The following is a 23,053-nucleotide window of genomic DNA, read 5'->3' on the forward strand; positions in this document are numbered from 1 at the left end:
CCAAGGTTTTACGTGACTCCACAAAGCATTTCTGTGCTGTTAGTCTCAGAAACAATACGAGAAATACAACGCTTTTATTAATCAATAAGGAAGGCGACTATTTGCACTGAGCAAGAGTGACCTGGACAGGCGCTTCCTGCCGCTTGCGTACCTGTTGTTTTGCTAACATTTTCTCTTTTATTTCTAACTCCATTTTTAACTGTCTTTCCAGAAGGGCAGCTTTCTTCATGATAGTTGCTATAGTGATCTCCTTCTGATGAAGCGCCTCTGTTAGGTCAGAGATTTCATTCCTCATTCTTTCCTGCTCAGAACTATGGTACTCTTCCTCCTGATAGAGTTGGCTTCTTATCTGCAGGGGATATTTTCCAGAAAATAGTAACAAATCCTTTATACAGCAGCTGAAAGGTTTTATTGGCCATGTTCGGTCTTCCCATCCTATCTTAAAACTTTGCCAGGCCTCACTTTACCCTCCTTTTCTGATCAATGCTAAATGAAAAAGATACTTACAGTAATGATTCATTTACTTTTTCCTTCCAATTTCAAATTTGTTTTTTGCTTCTATTTTCTATTGTATGTAAGTCATCACCAACTACTGATACCACTTTAATGACGACTTCGACAGGAAGGTGGGGAAAGTATTATCAAGCACTTTCCCCCCAGCTTCATTGAGGTATAATTGCTATACAAAAAACTGCACGTAGTTCATGGATAAAATTTGGTGAGTTTGGACATACACTTGTGTTACTATCACCATAATCAAGACAATAAACATTACAATTACCTCTAAAAGTTTCTTTGTGTCCCTTTGTTGTTTTAATTTTGTGTATGTGTGGTAAGAATACTTAACTCAAGCTCTACCCTCTTAACACAGTTTTAAGTGCACAATACCTTACTGTTTACTGTTGCACTGTGTTGTGCGGCAGACTGTGGAACTCACTGATCTCGTGTAACTTACTTCATACCCATTAAACCACCACTCCGGATTTGGTGCCATGGAAGAGCACTGGACCCACAACCCAGAGGCTGATGAACCATTTTTTAGGGAGAAAAAAATTGGCTTAGAGACGTTAAGTGACTTGCTCAAAGTCATAAAGGTATTAACTGGCAGAGCTAGGTCTAGAACTTAGGACTGTTGCATCTAAATTCAGTGCTCTTTTGGACCAAATCATGCTGTACTATTTGTGACTGAACACTATGTTTTTTAGAATCATGTTACAATAAATTTCAAACTTAAGGTGTCCATCAAAAAGCATCACCTACTTTTCTTAAGCCGGTGGAGTCTCATATTCTTAACTTTAGCTAAACCTTCCGCGGTAGAAACCTCTGGATCACCCTGGACTCCTCCCTCCCTCATCCTCCCCAATCAAGTCAGGTAGCAAATTCTGTCCCTTCTATTTCAACCTCTCTTAAATCTCACCTCTGCTTTCCATTCCTACTACCACTGTCTTAGTCCAGCCTCCTCCCGTCTTCCTAGAAATCTTTCACTCTCTCTAATTCTTGAGGCTCAGAGATAAAGTATGTAATTACCGGTCTCAAAAAAAAAATCACAGTCTATTGGGGGAAACAGGAAAATAAACAGTTAGAACACAGTGTAGCAACTGATATCAGCAGAATGTAGTGGAGTAGTGCTTACTCCAGCCTGGGGATGCCAGGATAGGATTCCCAGAGGAAGGGACATCGCACTGAATACTGAAGGATGAATGGAAGCCAGATGGAAGAGAGAGATGGAGGTGGGCTCCCAGGCAACGAATGCAGTGAAGGAGCGGGGTCAGAGGGAGAAGGCACACTCAGTGAACCAAAAGGAGTTTGGAGTGGCTGGGACTTGGCGCATTGTGAGAAGTAAGGCTGGAGAGTTAAGTAGGGGCCATTCACAAAGAGATTTATATGAATTTACCCCTCGGAACTTACTTCAAAAACTTTTTTTCATTTCATCTTTAAACATTTCAGGATATATCTCTAAAAGAATAGGGGTGTGCTCTCTCTCTTTTCTAACATAACCAGAATACCATTATAATGTCTTAACAATATTAACAACAATTCCTCAATATCATACAATATCCAGGCACTATCAAATTTAAAATTGTATCAGAAGTGTAATGAATGGTTTTCAGGTTTGCTTGTTTGAACTGAGATCTAAATATGGTCCACACATTGAGACTGGCTCCTATCTTTTTAAAGCCTCTCTTTGTGCATGCATGTGTGTGTGTGTGTGTGTTCTGAGTACTCTGCATACATCGTCTTATTTAATCACCACAATCTCTATATTCCAGATCAGAAAATTAAGATACATAACTGTTCACAGTCACATTCTTGGTGACAGGCAGTCTGATTCCAGGTCCTTACCCATTGTGCTATGTAACCTCTGTGAGCATAGCCCTAGAACGTGGTTCCCACATTGGAAAAAAGCCAGAGTGGGATGACCTAACATGGAAAGTACTCAGGTCAGTAAGGCAACCATGGTCCAGCCTCAGGCTTTATACCATCAATCTCTCATCTGAGTCTATTCTTTTTACTAAAATTTTTAGAATTTCAGAGTTGGACATAACCTTAGAAATCACATGGTCTAACTCCATCATTAAAAAAATGGAAAAAAAGACACAGGGAAAGGAACTGACTGGGTCTAAGTTATCCAGCTCCTAAGAGCAGAAGAGTAGACTAGGAGACTGAAGTACAAATACCCTCACCCCAGGACAATATTACACATCTCCTTTCGTCTCCCATCTCCTCTCTCCACTTTTTTCTCTTACAATTTATTTGGTGAACAATGGGGTTGTTCTATCATTTGCTCCAATTTGGATTTTGCTGATTGCATCCCCATGGTGTAGTTTAACATGTTCTCTTAAAATGGTATTTTTAAAATGTGGGAAAAAATGAATATATTATCACGAAGAAGGAGTAAACTATTTTCATAACATTTAGATATTAAAACATGCTATACTGCAAAATTTCTTTTTAAATGAGATTAATTTACCTAGCTCTAAATGACTTTTGGCTTTTATTAAAAATGTCAATTTTATCACAAAATAAGTGACTAAAAATCGTTCTATATTGAAAAAAGAGAAAGAAATAAAACACTTGCAAGATTCATAATACATGGTGGCTCTTGTTGGTTTTATTACAAGAGAATGAAAATGCTCTCTACAAACACTTCCCAGAAACTATATCTATTTATACACAATTCATTTGTTACCTTTTCTGCACAGCAATGCATTATCTAGAGGTCTCCCAGAGTCTGTAAAGAGATTTGTGTCTTGCAGTCTCTCCCTCCACATCAAAACTGTGCAAAATCAGTAGATTCCTTCTAAGTTTTATTACTCTACCTAAATCTATGAGGTTAAGAACAGTGTAACTATATTTTAGGAGGATTTAATCAACCTTTTATCATAATGTATTCACTGGGGACTCCAGTCAAGAACAGTTTTTAAAGTTATATTTTAAAATATCAGTAAAATCAGTTTCATGGGATTATGTGAAAAATATAAGGAAAATGATCATTAATTCATAACACCTTTTCTACATTTAATAGCTGCCTGACGGTCAATTCTTCAGGAGATGGGATTTGCCTTTTACATTATTATATTTCCTACAGAAATAAGCAGTATAGCAATAGTCGTACTAGATACTCAATAAATGTTTGTTTAATTTATACAAACAACTGAATTTATGACCCTATACAATTATGGGAGACTTCAGCCTTAATATTAATAAATTTGTTCTCTAAATATTTATTTTCACTCATTGTGTGTCAGGCACTTTGCTGGGCACTGGATGATAATTCAAAGCCACATCCAGGATTTTCCTACTTTTAACAATTGTTTAGACTATACAGCATTGAATATACTGTGTAATCCTTAACCTGAAAGACCGAAGAAGTGGGTAGCAGCCGTGAGAAACTCATGGGAAAGCCACTACTGAATATTACTAGAGGAAGAAGAGAAGACAGTTTTTGTAGCTGCTTAGCTCCTGGCAGAGTACTTGGCACATGTTAGGTGCTCAATGACAAAATGTGGGTGTAACCAATAACAATAGCAGCCAACATCTATTAGGTGCTTCCTCTGAGCTAGGTAGGCCCTGTTCTAAGCACTTTACTTGCATTATTTTATGGATTTTAACTTAAAGGAAGAGTATGAATTCTGGAGCCAGATTGCCTGGATTCAAATCTGGCCCCTGCCACTTACTAGTTATATAATATTGGTGGAAATTACTGACCTTCTCTGTGCCTTAGTTTCCTTAAATGTAAAAGAGGATAGTATTAGTACCTACCTTATAAGATGGTTGTGAGGAATACATGAATTAGGATTTGTTAAGCCCTTAGAACAGCTTCTGGCACATGGCAAGAGTTGTTTAAGCTTGTTTAATCCTCATCACAACCTTATGAGGTAGGGCTAATTATCTCACCCCCATCCTAGAAATAAGGACCATGAGCAGCTCGCATAGGCAACTTCCCCAAGCTTATGCACCTAGGGTACGGTTGAGTGCAGGCCCCTGCTCTCACACTTCTTGCGGTCAGCTACCTTGCACGGAGCCACAGGCCCTCTGTGCTTCCTGGGCGGTCTCCCAGCAGCAGAGTGATGCCCTAAGGTTTGTGTTTCTTATAGCATCACACAGGAGAGTGTCAGAATTAGCAGCTTGGTAGGTTATTATCTTAGGAGAAAACACAGAAGGAAAAAGAAGGGAGTGAGAGGGAAGATTTTTTTTCCCCCTTTGTATTCAGAGACTTCAGATATGCCTGGAAGAATGAAGCTCATTATTTGCCATACCTTGTTCAATTCTTTTTCATGATTTGGTTGATCTGGGGTCACTGCGAACAGCTCTTTCCGTTGTTTTTCTGATTCTTTAATAGATGGTGAATAAGATGATTCAAGTCTACAAATTATAATGAGTAAAAATTAAGCTTAACTTGATAAATTGTTATGATTATATTGTTAATTTAGGCCATCACAGGAGGCAGAGATAGATTATTGGTCTGTTGGAAACATTTCTAGTTACAGAAATGGCAAGTTCTAATACATTCAGGTCCCATAAGTATTTGCATATTTAACTGAGTGCAAATAGTCTTAGTGAAAAAAATAAAACCTAGTTATTAATATGGAATTTCAATTATACATTAAAAATTGGCTGAATACTGGATTTGCATATGTAGATAAGATTTTTGGATAAGAAGAAAAGACTGTTTGGTATAATAAAATAGCTTGGGAGCCAGTTTAAAAAAAGAAAATACACCTGACCTGCTTCTACATCGTGGAAAGGAACTATGTCAGGAGATGTCCGAGGGGAGCCACTACTCTGTAAAAGTGATCCAAAATGATTAAATCTGACAGTCTACCCAGAGAGAGTGCAAATATGTCTATTTTTTGGCTGCTCAATTTATAAAATGGAATAGCAACCACATATGGACACTAGAGAGGAAAGGCAGAAACTAGTATAAAAAGTACCATTTCCATAGGAAGTTTGGAGAACTAGAAACAGGTAATGTTCACTTCCACATCAGGGAGGTTGGTAAAATTAAAAAACCATTAAAACAGCAAAATAAAGATAACCAGGCAAGAAAAGAAACATGCTTTCCACTATTGCTGGACTAACCTGGTAGAGTCTGGGGTTTTGAGGAAGGTACCCACCTATAAGTGAGCATAATTTTAGATTTCCAAAGAGCTTTTTAAAAAGTTCCACAAATCAAAAACTTAAGCCACACATTCAAACACAACAAAATCTGACTAATGATAGATAAATAACTAATGTAAAGATGGAAAATAAAGGGCTCTTTTAAAAGGTATAAATTAAGAGTGATATCCCTGAGGTACATATGTCTGGACTGGATTGCTTTTTTCTGATTATCAAATATACATGTTAACTGTAGAAAACAGAGTTTATCAGAGTATATACTGCAATAAATCATCATCTAGGAAAAACTGTTGTCAGCATTTTTGTGTATATTAATTGTCTTTTTTGCCTGTGCATATGTGTATAAAAACATACATGTTCCCCGTACAATTAGAATGTACTGAACACATTATTTTTCAGTCCCCTTTTGTTTCCCACTCAGTAATATATTGTGAGTATTTTATCCAATATTCTCCTAAAACATTATTTCAGGATCAATCTTAAATTTCTCTTATTTGCTATGATTTTAAAAAGGTGAAAAATGAAATTTCCTATTTTTTTAATTCTTCCTAAGCAATTCAGGGAGTGGAATGTTGAACTGAATGGTAAAACCTCATAATGATCTTATAAATTTCAGTGAGTGAATGGAACAAACATCAAGCTTTAATGTGCACAAGTTCAAAGAAGAAAATGATCATGCTAATATAAAGATATAAAGGAACTATCATTTATCTTGTAAGAAGGGAATGTAGAAATTATTTTTAATAACTCTCAGAACATATCAGCCCAAGATATTTCTATATGTAAGAAAAGAAAAAGCTAACAAAATCTTAGCATTATGGAGAAAGGTTCTGAAAATGAATGAAGACATTATAATGCTACTATTATAAAGCTATTGTGTGTCTACACTCAGTAGCCTTGGCTGCTTCACCTTAATACAGCTGTAAAGATAAAACAGAGTCTAAATAAAAAAAAAACCCAAAACAATAAAGAGGATAGAATCATGTTCATATGAGAACTCAAAGAATTAGAAGCTTTCAGTGGAAAGATGAAGGCTGAGAAAACTCTGCCGAAAGTCTAAAATACAATGGAAGCTGTGAAAAGTTAAATATCTATCTTTTCATCAAATCTCAGAATACTAGAACTGAAGAATATCTTCCAAATTAGAAAGATGTAGTTTGGGGACCAAAATATATACCAACTTAAATAGAAGATGGCAAGCAGGCATACCAGAAGAGTTGTATTAGCCAAATATGTGAATAATTGCAAGACTTTAGATTAAATCATGTATTGAAGGACAGTTAACAATGTCTGGAATTCAGCATTGGCCTTGTGAGAAAGCTCCAGAGAAAATACCTACAATGCTCTTCACAAACCAGAGCTAGACATGGGTTGAATGGTTTGCTCTTGTAGGAAATTTCTTACGTTTTTAGGCATATACATTCCTTGCGCGAAGACATTTCTCACCAACCTACCACACTGGGATAGTGCCTTGCACATAATATATTTCCAATGGATTTATTAATGATCAGTGGTGATGACATATAGCTTATATATCTGAGCACTCTATAATGCTAACTGGCTAACAGGCATTCTACCATCCTTGGTTAGATGCACAGTAGGTCATTTTTATGGATCTTAATTTGCCATTTGTTGTTAAGTGTAGACCTCAGAGAAATGCTAGTAGGTCCCACAACTTTGAAGAAATAATTATTGCCTTTAAAACAATGTAATTATCCTTCAATAAAATATCCCTTACCATTTGGCTATTCAGTTTCTAAAATCCTATCATTGGTCTGGCATTAGCCTTCAGATGTAAGAAGGATTCAAGTTCTAATGAGAATTAGAACATCAGTGAATAGTTAGAACAGTCAAACTGTCTATTCACAAACATAAACATTTAATAATCCTCTGCAGTCCCATTTCCTTTGTGGTTATGTAGTACACAATATCTGTCTGATTTTAAAAAAGGAAAAAAAAGTCTGTTCTAACAAAACCCTTAATAGAACTGACACGGTGGTGGGTGTGGAGGCCAAAATAAATACAACATTTATGAGTGAAAAGTTAGTAACAGGTTTAAGGCCAACAAAATAAAAACATTTGAAAAATATGGAATAAATCTTATTTATCAACATTGATAATTAAATACCAGCTCTATACTACTGTTTTTACGATATTCTGAAGAATAAAGTTCTAAGAAAGTCTCTGACTTCATTATGACACATAAATATCCACATATCAGAACATGATATAATTTTCTAGGTGAGTAAAGATACTGATTTTGAAGATAAAATAATCACTAGCTTTATTTTTAATATCTAATATTACCTAACAATTAACAGCATATTAATACAAAACTGACTTTTAATTCTAGTTTCAAATATAAAACTCTTAAAAATATTCAAACATGATGTTTTGAATAGTTTTTCTCAGGCTGCTGAATATAAAAATATACCTTTTTTTATTTTCTGGAGCACTTTGGCACTCTCCTAGTTTTAATAATTCTCTGTGCAACTGCAATCGTTCCATTTCTATAATTCTCAAGAGATCATCACGTGATTGTAACTCACTTTTCACCTCTGAGAGTCCTGCTTCCATGGCCTAAATAAAAACATCAAAAAATTTCAATCCTCACATTTGGATATCATGACGTATAATACTTTTAAAAATATTTAACATCTATGAAGCAGCCTAATTTCAAATGAACTGATATATAATCCTTTGCTGGCTCTGTCTTACAGAATTCCATTCATTTATTCAACAAATATTTACTGAGCTCTTACTCTATGCTCAGCACTGAGGATACAGACACAGGATCTGTCCTCATGAGCTTACAGTCTAGTGATAAAGACAAAGAAGCATCCAAATATGGCCATACTGTATGAAAGAGGGAAACATAAAAGTATGAATAAAATATCAGTGCATGAAATTTGAATTAATGCAAATAATTCCTAATTTAAATAAGATAATAGTCAAGAAAAATCTAATTTCAAAGCTGGCCAACAAAGTGAATTATAAACCATGGTTTATGGTTCCACTATTGCCCAATAGTAGCCCTGCTTTAGCTGGTACCTAGAAATACCAGCAATCCTGTGAGCCCAATGTTTTATTTGGCTAATAGCAGGGACTTGAGCAAGTTAAGAAGCTGTTGGGAAGGATCCAGCTGGGAGAGAGAAGGGGTAATACTAACAGTGTCAGGTTCCTGAGAAGATAGGTGGGGTGGGTCCCAAAGCACAAGTGAAAGAATTGCCTAAAGCAAAGGAGCCCCTCTGCTCCTGCAGTAGGAAAGAAGGAAGGAAGATGGAATGGAGACACGTATATGCATCTGGAAATGGGGAGCTAGGAGAGGGGCTACCTGTTGGCTTCTATTTTCCTTGTGAAGGAAAAAGGCAATGTCAGGTCAGTGGAAGGAGAGGTGGAGGTGGGTGTAGGGGAGGGATTTTTGAGAGTGGAGAAGGTTTGAGGTGGCCTTCAACGGGAATGGGAGAGTTAGTTGTTTGGAGCAACACAGTAGGACTCCTGGCAGTGTTGATACTCATTTGAGGTTTGTGCCCACGACCTGTTGAGTGATTTTCTCCAGCAGAACTTGGCTGTTCTCTGGGAGAGAGGAATGGAAGAGTCCTTTCATATCAACAGGTCTCCTCCACTCAATTACACAGAGAAATGAATATGTATTAATGTAATTAATATTAAATAAATATTAACATATTTGATGACCCAAGTCATCAAATCCATCACCATTTTTATAGATGAGGAAATTGAGGGCCAGACTTGGTCCAAAGTTACATAGCTCATAAGTGGCAGATTCTGGAATGGAAAAATCCAGATCTTTTGTCTACTAGTCCAGTTAGAACATTCAAGACGCAAAAAATAATTGTTTCATGCAAAATAAGTAAAGCAGACCTGTAGCTTGTTGGTAAAGATGGGGGGTGGGTGTTGTGCTGAGGGCACTGCTAATAAAGGCTGTAAAAAAACCACTGTTGATATTTTCAAAAAATCATTTGTTCAATAATCTTTATATATGAATAATAGTTTCATTCAAATATAATCCATATACCATAAAATTCACCCACTTAAAGTGTACAGTTCGGTGGATTTGAGTATATTCACAAAGTTGTGCAAGCATCACCACTATCTAATCCCAGAACATTTTCATCACTCCTAAAATAAACCACATACTCATTAGCAACCACTCCTCATTTTCCCTTCCTTCCAACCCCTGGCAACCACTACTGTATATTGTGTCTCTATGGAATTACCTATTCTGCACAATTCATACAAATGGAGTCATACGACATGTGGTCTTTTGTGACTGGTTTCTTTCTCTTGGCATAATGCTTCCAAGGTTCATCCATGTTGTAGCACGTATCAGTACTTCATTCCTTTTTATTAATAATATTTAATTGTATAGATATACCACTTTATTTATTCATCAATTGATGAACGTTTGGGTATTTCCTTTTTTTAAGCTATTATGAATAATGTTGCTATGAAATTCAGGTATAAGCTTTTATGTGGACATATGTTTTCTTATGCATTAATTCTTATCTAAAAGTTCACAGCTTAGAATTATAATCATGTAGACAGTATAGGACATATGGGTTCCCAGATAAACTTTCTTTTTTTTTTACCAAAGTCTTAAATATATTATTTTCTAGGAGACCTAGAGACCTGGGTTCAGTAAAAGACTTAGCTGCAATACTTTAGCCCCAGAAATTCCTGGCTGATTTGGAAATAAGAATGAAAATATATTCAAATAGGTGATTTAACAGACTTGTTTGGATAAAGTCCTTGTCTCAAACAGTGGGGATTTTTCAGATGAGGTTAAAATTCCAAAATAAACAAAAGAAATGTGAAACAATAGATTAGCAAATAGAAAGACAAATTAACTTGATGTGAAGGTCATCCATTACTTTACCCAGTTGAGGAAGGCACTCTCTGGGCTCCCTGCATTGCAGATTTACTACCAGGGAGCAATCTAACATGAACCTGCATGTAGAAGAGTGGGCCAGCCTTCACTTGGGGAAGGGGCGGGGGCACAAAAGAGCTCTAACTCCAGGACGATGAAATGTAGTGTCACCATGGAATTCTGTAAAATGTGATAATAATGGAGTCTATTTGTGTACTGTCATTAGAAAATAATACCTAAAAGAGTGACATTTGGAGATATCATTAAGGGAAAAAAAAGCTTATTTGTGATCTAGCTGCACAGGTAGAAGAATTTATGTTAGAATTGAAACTTTTACAATAACAATGATTTGACAGGTTTTTCTAACATGAAGGAATATGTGAAAGTTTTTAATTATAATTGACAACATTATGTAAAATTGACTAGAAAGTGCAAAAAAAGAAGCTTTGTTAGTATTGATAAATTGAGTTGTTTTTTGACTTGTGTAATATCCCTTTGAATTCAATGTTGATAATACTGAGTTGACACAAGAATTGGTGATTTAACTTAGATTAGGTGATTTAAAATTAGCATGCTTTTGTATAAAAGTCAAGTCAATTATTTGTCAGTGTGGATGCAAATATTCAGGAAAATGATTCTTTGGTGCTTGATTCAGTTATTGGAACACTTTCAAGTTTGTTTGGAACAACTTGGGTATGTAAATCTCTACTTTTTTAACTGTAAATTTTATGAAATCTTAATACAGATCGGGAACTTCCGGTGAATACTAAACATCCAAATTGAGATGTGTAAGTGTAACATACACACCAGATTTTGAAGACTTAGTATGAAAAGAAATGTAAAATATCTCATTAATAATTTTTTACATTGATTATATGTTGAAATGATAACTCTTTGGATATATGTTGTGTTGAATAAAGTTTATTACCATTATATATTAATTTCACCCATTTTGTATTACTTCTTTTAATGTGGCTACTAGAAAAGTTTAAATTACATTTGTGGTTTGCATTATATTTCTATTGGACAGTGCTGCTCTAGTACCTTAATGACACGTTATCAAGCAAACAAAAAAGGTCCATTTTTTTGGCATAGATATTAGAAAAAATGCAGAACAATTTATTTCTGTCAGTAACTGCCAATGGGAAATATTGTATACTTTCAGAATGTGAGTAATGCAGCACAGTAAATAAACATATGCAATGGAATTAATAGCTATGCTGACACATTTCAAGGTTGTGGAAAGACAAGTGAGAAGATGTGATTCATGTGAAAATTCAGATGCAGCTGGCATTAAAGTGTGTTGTAAACTAAAGAGAATTTTATATACAATAAGTGACAGTAATTCAGACTGAAATGGTTGTCTTTTTAAATTCATGTGCAAGACGTGGAACACCATCATATGACAGTTTTGCAAAAAGAGAAGAGAAACTTCTTTCTAAATACATGCACTGGTTACAGTGATTATTCACTTCTAATTATTCCCATTTGGTAAAATATAAATTTTGTAAAACAAGTTTGAGGCCCATCTGTTTAGTTAGAAATTTGCTTAATGGTTTGAGAGAAGCAGTGATTTTGAACCCTCAAATCAGCTATCCAGCAGTAAATAATTGATACTTATTCTAAAGTAAAAGAATGAAACGTAAGTAAAATTTGGAAATAAAACAGGGAAAAGGCCAAACAAAAGCATCATTTTCAGCATTTTTTTCTAGATGCATCAAGATTAATTAGTGTTTTCCTGGAAGTAGAAATCTTCGCTTTTAGACACCTTGAAGTTTTTGAAGCAAATTACTTCTCAAAAATCTTTTCATTAGAACTATATTTTTTTGTGTGTGTATGAAACATACTCCAGAATAATTTGACTTTTTTTTCTGTAAGTGAATCCTTGTGATCCTGGTGCAGCCTCTAGCAGTATAAAGACAGCCTCTAGCAGTATAAAGACAGCTGCAAAATGTAAATTTAAGACGTCTTTAAATCAGGGCCAGAGGTGTGACCAGTGACCCTTGTCCAGGGGGATGAAGGGGAAGCAGCCCCTGGGAGGAAGGGGAGCCTGTCAGAACCAGCAGTCACGCAAACCCAGCTCCACCAGGACTGGTGGGGGGACAGCGAGCTAAACACTAGAAAGCACCTGGACAAGCTCTACAGCAGAAGAGGAGGGGCTCGTCTCATTTACATTCAAGTGAATCCAGAGAAAACATCATCAATAACTTTTCTGTTTCTAGAAGATGTATGACTTTGTCAGTGTTTAGCATTTGTGGTTTAGCTTGGTTTGTGTACATCTGCTTTCTCATTTGTACTGGAGTAACACCCCCTCCCCAAACAAAGCTGGAGTCTGGGGTGGGAAGCTGTACTTCTCTTAGAAATGCCACAGGATAGGAGAAGCTGGGAGCCTGTGCTCTGTCCCCTTGCCAACGTGGGGACAGGGGAACACAGAAGACAGATGCTGGAAGAGAAAGAAGTGAAAGGATGAATGCCACATACAATGTGGCAGAAGGAGGGAAGGAGAAGTCGGCCCAACACTAAGAAATGACCCTGGGAAGAAGAGCCTGAGGTGGCATATCTTAGAGAAGTGGAAGTCTGCTCAGGCAGTGACCTGGAAAGGTGACCTCAGCCTGAGGAGGGAATGGAGTGGGACTACGAAATGGGCCAACTGACACAGAGGAATCAGTAGAAAGAGGCTGAATGTTTGCTGGTGGGAGATAAGACCTAGACTGGGAGAGAAAACCACAGAATGTCTCAAGTAACTGGAGAGCCATGAATAAGAAATACATATTTAGTCGAGAAATTGGTAATGACCAATTTTGATGAATGCTGCATAACTTTCTTAGTGGTTCCAAGAGAGAGATAAAAAATGATTTTTGAGTTAAGAAAAAAATTAATCCTTGGAAAAACCATCCATCACATCTACCAAGGTGGAGTTACCTCCTATTTGGTAAACGCTTATGATAACGTTAATGGTGATAAACCACAGGGAGTGACCCTCATGCCTCTCAGGGAGGTGATTAGATTGTCAAACCCTTAATAATTTCCTGGGTCTCCAGCCCAGGATTCCTGAGAGGCAAAGAGGCACAGCGTCAGAGAGAATGAACACTGGGGACAGAGGGTGTGATGTGGCTAAAGGGCCATGGATTTTAGGAAGAGAGGTCTGTGAGAGACCACTCTTCTACTGCACTGGTAATATATATTATTACATCGCTGCAGAACCCGAGTGCACCTAGTGGGGAAAAGTACCCATGGGATTACTGAATTTACTCATCAAGTAAGAATTACTTATTAAGAGGAAGTATGAGCTGAATTTACATATGTAATAAAAAATTAGCTTTCTAATCCATATACCTGTTGAGTCATCATTTGTACAACTCATGGGCTGTATCAGTTGAAAAACAAATAAATCTTTACCTGGCACTGTCTTTGGTACATTTTCAGTTCTTGTAAGAGCTTCTGATTTTCATCTTGTAACTTATTCCTGCTTAACGCTATTTCACTCACAGCTGATTTTAATTTTTCAATAATGAACTCATCTCTTCCATTGGTTTCACAACTAGTATCTGGTTCACATATCCAAGGAATTTCAGAGCTGCTGTCTTCTATGCCCTGTTTTTTACTATTTAGTGGAGTTTGGTAACTTTGCGCCTGTTTCTGAGAAATATGAAAATTGTGTCAGTTAAATGAAGAATATCGTATTTAAGCTTACATAAAGTTCAAGAATGATAGAAAAGAATTAGGAAAAACATCTTTAAATATATTATTAGATAATGAAGCTTTGTCCTTCATAATTCAGTCTTGTGTTTATTCTAAAACCTCAATTTCACGTGGCATAAAGAGAAAATATATCTGTATAACCTCAGAGCAAAGATGCAGAGTAGAGTAGATGGCTTTTGCTAGGGAATTCTTATTCAGCAAAAAAGAAAATATAGAAGATATGAAAAAAAGCATGGATTCAATTACATAATAGTTGAAAATGTCTCTATGACAAAAAATAAACAAAATAAAACAAAAAATCTGGATTGTACACAAAAGTTGTCAACATGTGTAACAAGGGTAATTTCTGATGTACAAAAACTACACATCAATAAGAAAAAGACAAACAACACAAAAGAAAAGTGGGCAAAGTTTATGCACAGGCAATTCACAGAAGAGGAAATGAAAAAGGCTGAGAAACACAAGAAGAGATGCTCAACCTTACAAGTAGTCAGAGAAACGTAAAGCAAATGAAGTCAAGGTTACTATTAGTCCATCAAGTTAGTAAAAATCAAAAGACGGATAGTCCATGCTGGTGAGAGTAGGGGTAGTCTTGTTGCCTGTTCGTGAATTATAAACTACTATCATTTTTAAGAAAGTAATCTGCTAATATTTATTAAAAATTTGAATGAACATACCCCTTGGCTCAGCGATCATTTCTAGGATTTTTACTTAACAAAAGGAAAGTATTTGTACTTAAAGATGTACATACAAGGGTATTTGTTGCACTACTGTAATAGCAGAAAACTGGAAACAACCTGAGTGTTCGTTAATAAGGAAATGATTGAAAGAATTATGGTACATCTACGATATATTACGGTATATATGATATATATACACTATATACTTTGAAATATTTTAATTAAGTAGTGACTCAAAAGGCTATTCATGGCTTATTAAGTAAAAAAGCAAAATTTAAAAAAGAAAAATATACAATTTCCACACAAGCATATATTTACATATTTGTACAAACAAAAGAAAATGTATGTGAAGATAAACACCTAATTGTTAACAGTGTTTATATTAAATGGATAAGAATGGAGTAGAGGATGAGGTTATCAGTTTTATATCACATTGCTTTGTATTGCTGAATTCAGGGAACACGTATAACATACAATTCAAGTAACTTAAAGAAAGAATGAAAAATAAGTATATATCAAACAAAAATGTTTCTTACCAGCTTTAATAAAAATTCCAAATTCCTTAGGTAAGCCTTTAAGGCTTATTACAATCTAATATCCAACTCACCAGCCTTCCCTCCTGCCTACTGCCCTTTCACCTCCCGCATGGACTTCCAGCCAACTGGCCCACTTTCCATTCCCTGAATTTGCCTTTTGCTCTCTTGCCTCAGTGACTTTGCTCATGTTATTTCCACAACCTGGAATACATTCTCTCTTGTCTCAAAATATAACCATTCTTCTTCTAGGCCCAGGCCTAGTCCCACCCCTGCTGGAGGATGTTTCCTGACTATCTCAGTCCAAATTTTTCTCTTACTCCTTCGACCTCTAAAAGGATTTGTATCCTTTTCATTCACTTGTCATTAATTATCTGTAAACCTGTACATGTATTATCTGTGTCTAGGCTGTAAGGTTCTAGAGGGCCAGGACCAAGCAATCTTAAGACTTTCTAAATGACTTGCTCATAGGCATGCAAAAACATGTTATTTAATGACATATAACAATGGAGACTTTTAATGGCACCACCCTCTGAGACATACAGACTAAAGTCGTCATTACAGATATTTCATGCACTTGTAACTCTACCCAGTGTTGGACCTACTTTGGTTATTTTCCCTTAGTTGGCATTTGTATCTGTAGAAGGATTACATGCTGAATGGTAAAGAGAGTAATAGTATTTAACCTCTAATTTATTCTGATTTAGAGGATAGTATTAGATAATGTACCTGAAATTGACTACACTTCTCAGATAATACTTTTTGTTGAGCATCTAAAGAAACCAGATGAGTCTGATATAGTATCTCCTGCTTGTCCCATTCTCTTGACTTTGCTCTAAATTCCTTTAAAAAGTGGAGAGAGAAATATAAATTGAAAAAATTATTCATTTTAAAGCACAATGAACAGGGCTTCTTTCATTTGTACATCTTTCTTCTGAGAAAAAAAGTAAATCCATTCTTTCCCCATTAGAAAACAAAAAAGTATCAAATCACTCATCTTGGATTTACTAATAGATATATCTTCTAATTTTTGCTAGGAAAGTATGGAATTGAATCCACTATTTTATTTTTATTTTTAATTTTTATTGGAGTATAGTTCCTTTACTGCAACTTTTTAAAAATAAGGATTTTGTTTGTTAAAAATGTAAAAAAAATTTTATAACAAATACTGATAACAAATAGCGGAGTTTCAAACAATTTTTTGCATCAACCAGTACTTCCTTTCTATTTCCTGAGCTGACACCAGAAGTTTTTTTCCCTTCTTTCATTCTTTACACTCAGTCACCAAACCTGCTCCCTTGTTTTTGAGGGGTGGGGCTTGGACTGATTTAGTGACTTTGTCCCCTGTGGCTTTCAAAGCTGTTATCCCAGGTGAAGCCAAGATTGACCCATTCTTGAGAACAGACAGAACAACCATCTCAGGCCTCCTTTAGGCAGTACCAGCTGGGCTAAGCTGGGGAAGAAGTGGTAGAACTACTTGATACAGCATGCTCTCAGTTCTTCACCGTTTTGCTCAAGTAGTGTCTTCAAGGAGCCTGGTTATCTGTTCACAAATTTATAAAAGGAAAGAATGTGGCTTTGGGAATCCCAAGGAAAACTTCACTGCTTCTCAATTTTGCCTAGGGCTGGCCATCATATCTTATCTTTCTGTCCAGGCTGTAAGCAACTTAAGGGTAAGGACTATGTATTTCATTACTTTTGTATTGCTCACGGTGCATGACAAAGTGCCAGGCACCACTTACATGAATGTACAAAAGCATGGTATTAATATTTCCAAAAATGTAAACATTTCTCACTAAATTTTGCAAAGAAAACAATGTGGTTGGAAACAAACTCTATAGCTACTAAGTCCATAGTGATATATTACTGAATGTAGATACATGGCATGAATGCATTGATGTTTCCAATTATCAACTCAGTAGTATTAAGTATCTAGTGTACAGCAGGTACTGTGGAGAGAGGCGAATTTGGAAATATATTTCATGATTAAAAGAAATAAATTTTTAAAAGAAAAAATCAATTTATATATAAAATAAAGTAGGGAAATATACATGTAAATAATTTTACAGTATTAGTACAAATAATAGTGCCACATAAAAGCCATGCAGATGATGCCATGATTATCTTAGCCATCCCCGATAATATGTCAATTGGAAAAGAGTTCATTTGGCCAGAGTGATTGGTGATGTTTTGAAGATGGCTGAAATGACTGGATTGGCTAGCTGGAAAATAAATATACTAATTTAGAGAATGAAAGCTACATCCTGCTTAAAGTGAGGATATGGCATTTCATATTTTCTATAGAGAAATGATTTTAAAGAATATTCAGGGAAATCTTCATTTTATAAATCCAAAAGTCCCAAAATAATCAGTGAAAGAAGGTTATAAATTGGGAGGCTTTTATAGTAATTAAAGGTGACCTGAAATTGAGTGGTGGTAATAAAGATGGAGAAATATAGATAGACCCTGTTTTAAATATATAATAATACCCTGATGAATAGACCATATTTATTAAGATAAATGGAGACAGTTCATTTAAAGTTATTGACTTTGATTCTGACATTTGACAATTTAAAATTAGGTACATGAAAACAGGGTCTTCAGAAATAGTGACAAATTTACAAAACTAGGTACACTTCAAATGAGTACAAGGTGGATTAAAAAATTGCTGTTTAATTTAGAAAGGAGTTTTTGGAGTCAGAAGTCAAAATGTGGGCAAGGTTGACTTGCACAGTTCATATCTTTCAATGATATTAATACTTAACACCCAACAATCTCAATCTTGACAATAAATATTTCCCAGCATGCTTTAGGAGGAGGCAGGAACATCAGCCTCACTTCCTTACAAATTCTACAACAGGTAGACATGAGGCCAAGAATGAGGCCAAACAAGGCTAAAAATGTGTGTCACAAACATATCGGCTGGTCCTTATAACAGTCCTGGCTTCCTTGGTCTTACAGATGTATTGGTTTCAAGATCAGCAAGCAAGCAAGCACAATATCTCCAACAGTCATGGGGCCGTGCAAAGACAGAGCGAGCTTTGTAAGGATTTTGTAGAGACTGGAGGTGTCGGCCCAGGCTCCAGTTCCAGAGGCTCTGTACACTTGCCTAAACCTCCAGAGTAAGTTCTCCACAGCTAGAAACCTTTTCTGGGTCTTTAAGTTTGAGAGTGGATCAGAGGCATTAAAATCAAAGTTTCTAGCAGAAGCTATACTATTATATATATTTTTTAATCCCTCTACTAAATCTTGAGAGGTAGAATGACCATTTCTTTAGTGATTACTGTATGTCAGGGACTCTACAAACCTCCACTTGCAAGATAGTTTTAACTTTTTAGTACGAAAATTTTCATACTTACATAATAGTAGAGAGTCAAACAAACTCCCATGTACCCTTCACCCAGCTTAACTACTGTCAACTCAGTCCATCTATATTTCATCTATCGCTCCACCCTTTCTTGTTGGAGTATTTTAAGGCAACTTCCAGACTTCATGTATTTTTACCCCCAAATGCATCTAAACACACATACACACACATATATTTTTTTCTTCCATAACCACGTCACTTATATTTTTAGCCCCCATTTATTGGTGAAAACTGTAATCTCTGTGAAGTTAACAGCTTGTCTAAAGGTCACAGGGCAAATAAACGAGTCAGTCAGGTCCTATTTTATGTTGTAAACTGTCAGGTTCTTCCACTATAGCAAGCTGCTTCCCATTGCTCGATCACTGTACCAGTGTATAAATGTTTGTCCCCAAGGAGAAACATGCTTAGATGTAGACTAAAACTGGAATAGCCCATCTCCTACACATTAATTTTTCACATGCCTCTAAGCAAAAACAGGTACATGAAGCATTTCTGTAATAAAATAGATTAAACTGTATCTACATAGTGTGCTTCAAATTTTTTGTATAAGTACAAACATATCAAGTCATACTTTGCTAATTTCCACTATAATTTCATGAGATACATTTTATATAAATATTTAGCTCCCTAAATGTAAAATGCATACACACAAAGTACTTAATTTAAGGCTTTTTCTTTGTCCAAACAATTTATATGAATGTAATTCTCCCACTAATTCCCATGAGAAGTCAATCAAATGGAACATCAGTGACTTAACTGCATTTTCCGTGAAAGCTCGTGTATATTAAGTCGTAATCTTTAGGCATCTTCTGTGAGACCAGAATATTTCAGAAGCCAGTCGAGTTACACCATTGCAAGAGCCAGGGAGTTATACACAGTGCATTTTCCTAGAGGGTCAACCTTACTTAGTGGTAGTAATTTTGTATTTAAAAAAATGTACATTTATTATTCAGTACAATATAAAATTTGCAGGAATTTAAAAACTAAAACCAAAGACTTCCAACAAAGTTCTTGCAATAGGTTGGTTTTAGGACTGTGATTCCAGATTGTTTTTTTTTTTCTGCTCTTAAAAATATTTTGGAGGAAAAGTTTGAGAAGGACTTAATTGAAGAGTCAGATGATAAAGATGAAGAAGTATGAAACAGGGCAAGGACAATTAGATAGGAGAAAGACAGAGATAAGAGGCATTAGACAAAGGAAAGGGGCAAATCTGGGCTGGAATATGAGAGTAAGAGAAAGGAACAGATCAAAGATTCCTAAGAGGTTTCTACCTGGGTGATTGGGAAGTACAGTACCATTACCTATGAACAAAGTAGAAGAAACTGAAATCATTGGCTGACAGTGGGAGAAGCTGGGGTTTAGGGCTTGAGAACAGTGGGAAAAAAAAATGACTGGGATAACATGATAGGGGTCAACTTGAGGTCAATTAAAAAACAATGTTTGAGCAGCACTGGGAATTTAGTAAGGTTAGAGAACAGGAATTCATACTAGAATCTATTTGCTGTTATGTGGCCAGTAGCAGGAATGCTCAAGGGCACAGGGAAGAAAAATAGCTGGTTTATTTTTTCCAAGGTGGGAAAGTTAAGGGGATTAAAATAAGTGTATCTATGTCATAGTAAACCTTTATAGGGACTGAGATTTTAGAAGTTCCGGGTAACATGGGGTAGCTGTATTGGAGTGGCACTACCTCTTCAAAGAAAAGATCCTGAAACTTCAAGCTCTGTTCTGAAAACTGCTATGAGGCTTCACTGGGATTTAAGTACCTAATAGTTAAACAGCCATTAAAAGATTTACTAGACACTCGCTTTTAAGTGACCCCAGGGATGTCTTTCAATTTCACTCAACATCTGCAGTTCCTTTGAACTTTTTTTTTGCTCTCCAAAAATGCTGATATACATAAAAGATGTATAAATCGAAGTGATGTTTTAATTCACTAAGTGCCTGAAGGGAAGGTGCACTAAGAAAATATATTCAATGAGAAGTTGATTTCTAATGGAGTTTGTTACCACAGCGGTACATGTCATTGTGTACACTAGAGACAAATAGCCCTCAACAGCAACAACAAAAACCAATCTCAATATACACAGGGAGAAACTAAGAAAATATAACTCACCTCTAATTTCTGGTTCAAATTGCTCAGTTCAAAGGGTATTTCTTCTTTGACGTGTGGTACTTCTTTTTGTCGAAATTTATTTTGCTTCATCTGGTGTAATCTCAGTTTTTCAAAGCTATTAGTTAGTTTGGAGAACTGTAAATAATACAGAATGCTAACATTTTACTATTGGTTATTTCTAACTCGATTTCATGATAGTCCTTTTCTTGTGTACCTCTTTCAAAATTTAAGTCACGATTAGGAAATGCAGTAAAGCTTAAATGTTCCAATTAGTGAAGATAGAACCAGTTATTAAAACTAAATTATTGAAGCTGAATGCAATTCAGCTTTCATGTAAATTTGGAACTTCATTAACTGCACAGTTAAACAGCGATTCACTTGATAAAATGTTTTGTTCAGTTTTGTCTTAACCATATGTAGCAAGGCTCAAAATTTAAAACAACCAAGTTCTTTCTCTTACTTTTATTTAGTGCCATCTTGTGTTGACGATTTTAATTTCAGTAACTCAATCTATAAAATAACCAACTTATACTCCATTTAAGAAAACTGAGGACTTAATTTAAAAGATACAAACAACATACACTTATTCATGTTGATATAAGTTTAAATAAACTTAAATATCAAGCTTGATATAATCTTTTTCTTACCAGTAATTCTTGTTATAACTTAGACTCTATTATTTTTTTTTCTTGCTTCTACCTTCAAGTAATTGATTATAAGTGGCATGGTCTATCAACATCTGTGAGGAAATTTCTAAATAACCAATTTTTTTGTTTTTATTTTTTACCTTGAAATAAGTATAGATTCAGAGGAAGTTGCAAAGATATTACAGAGAGGTTCTGGGTCCTCTTCACCCAGTTTCCCCAAATATTTACATCTTATTGAACTATATAGTACAGTATCAAACCCAGGAAATTGATGTCAGTACAATATATGCATGAGTGTATCAATAGTTCATTCCTTTTTATTGCTCAGTATTATTCCACGGTATGGATGTAACCACAGTTTGTTTGACCATTCACATATTGAGACATTTTTGGTTGCTCCCAGTTTTTGACTATTATAAGTAAAGCTGTGAACAATTGTGTCTACTTTATCTGACAGTAATGTAGTCATTTCTGCTTCCTTTTTCCTTCTCACATTGTTTTTAAAATTGATATATAATTCACCTACTATAAAATTCACCCTTTAGAGTATACACTTCATTGGTTTCTAGTATATTCATAGTTGTATAACCATCACACTATCTAATTTCAGAATATTTTCATCACCTCCATTAGAAACGCTATATCTATTAACAGTGACTACACATTTCCTCCTTCCCCAAGGCCTGGCAACAACTAATCTACTTTCTTTTTCTATAGATTTGCCTATTCTGATCATTTCATATTAATGGAGTCATACAACATGTAGTCTTTTGTGTCTGGTTTCTTTCACTTAGCATAATGTTTTCAAGGTTCATCCATGTTGTAGCATGTATCAATATTTCATTCCTTTTAATGGCTGAATAATATTTCATTGCATGGATATACCACATTTTGTTTATCCATTCATCAATTGATGGACATTTGGATTGTTTCCACTTTTTGGATATTATGGAAAAATGCTGCTATGAACATTTGTGTACAAGTTTTTGTGTGGATATATGTTTTTATTTCTCTTGGGTATATACCTAGGAGTAGAATAGCTGGGTCATATGGAAACTCTAAGTTTAACTTTATAAGGAACTGCCAAACAGTTTTCCAAAGTGGCTGTACCATTTTTCATTTCCAATGGTAATGTATAGGGTTCCAATTTCTCCATATCCTCACCAACATTTGCTGTTATCTATCATTTGGTTATAGCCATTAGCAGGTGTGAAGGGGTATCTCATTATGGTTTTGATTTGCATTTCCCTAATGACTAATGATGTTCAGCACTTTTTCATGTGCTTATTGGTCATTTATATATCTCCTTTGGAGAAATGCCTATTTATATCTATGCCCATTTTAAAATTTGGCCTTCTGTCTTTTTATTGTTGACTAGTATGAGTTTTTTTTTTTTAATTCTGGACGCTAGTCCCTTATCAAATATATGACTTGCAAATGTTTTCTCCCATTTTGTCGGTTGTCTTTTCACTTTCTTTTGGTGTGCTTTGAAGCACAAAGG

The 23,053-nt window shown here is 35.4% G+C and overlaps 1 protein-coding gene across 1 annotated transcript in view; it reads right to left on the reverse strand.

The window, feature by feature from the left end:
• DEUP1 (deuterosome assembly protein 1) overlaps positions 1–23,053 on the reverse strand; it is a 98,775-nt gene that overhangs the window by 41,269 nt on the left and 34,453 nt on the right. Inside the window, exons 8-13 of the mRNA XM_068556071.1 lie at positions 20,906–21,040; positions 16,155–16,268; positions 13,910–14,149; positions 8,057–8,202; positions 4,761–4,866; positions 152–349 (exon numbers count right to left, since the gene is read on the reverse strand). Of these exons, the coding sequence (XP_068412172.1) occupies positions 152–349; positions 4,761–4,866; positions 8,057–8,202; positions 13,910–14,149; positions 16,155–16,268; positions 20,906–21,040 (939 nt within the window). The remainder of the gene's footprint in view (positions 1–151; positions 350–4,760; positions 4,867–8,056; positions 8,203–13,909; positions 14,150–16,154; positions 16,269–20,905; positions 21,041–23,053) is intronic.

This window comes from Eschrichtius robustus, chromosome 11 (genome assembly GCF_028021215.1).
Source record: "Eschrichtius robustus isolate mEscRob2 chromosome 11, mEscRob2.pri, whole genome shotgun sequence".
NCBI classification, from domain to species: Eukaryota; Metazoa; Chordata; class Mammalia; order Artiodactyla; family Eschrichtiidae; genus Eschrichtius; species Eschrichtius robustus.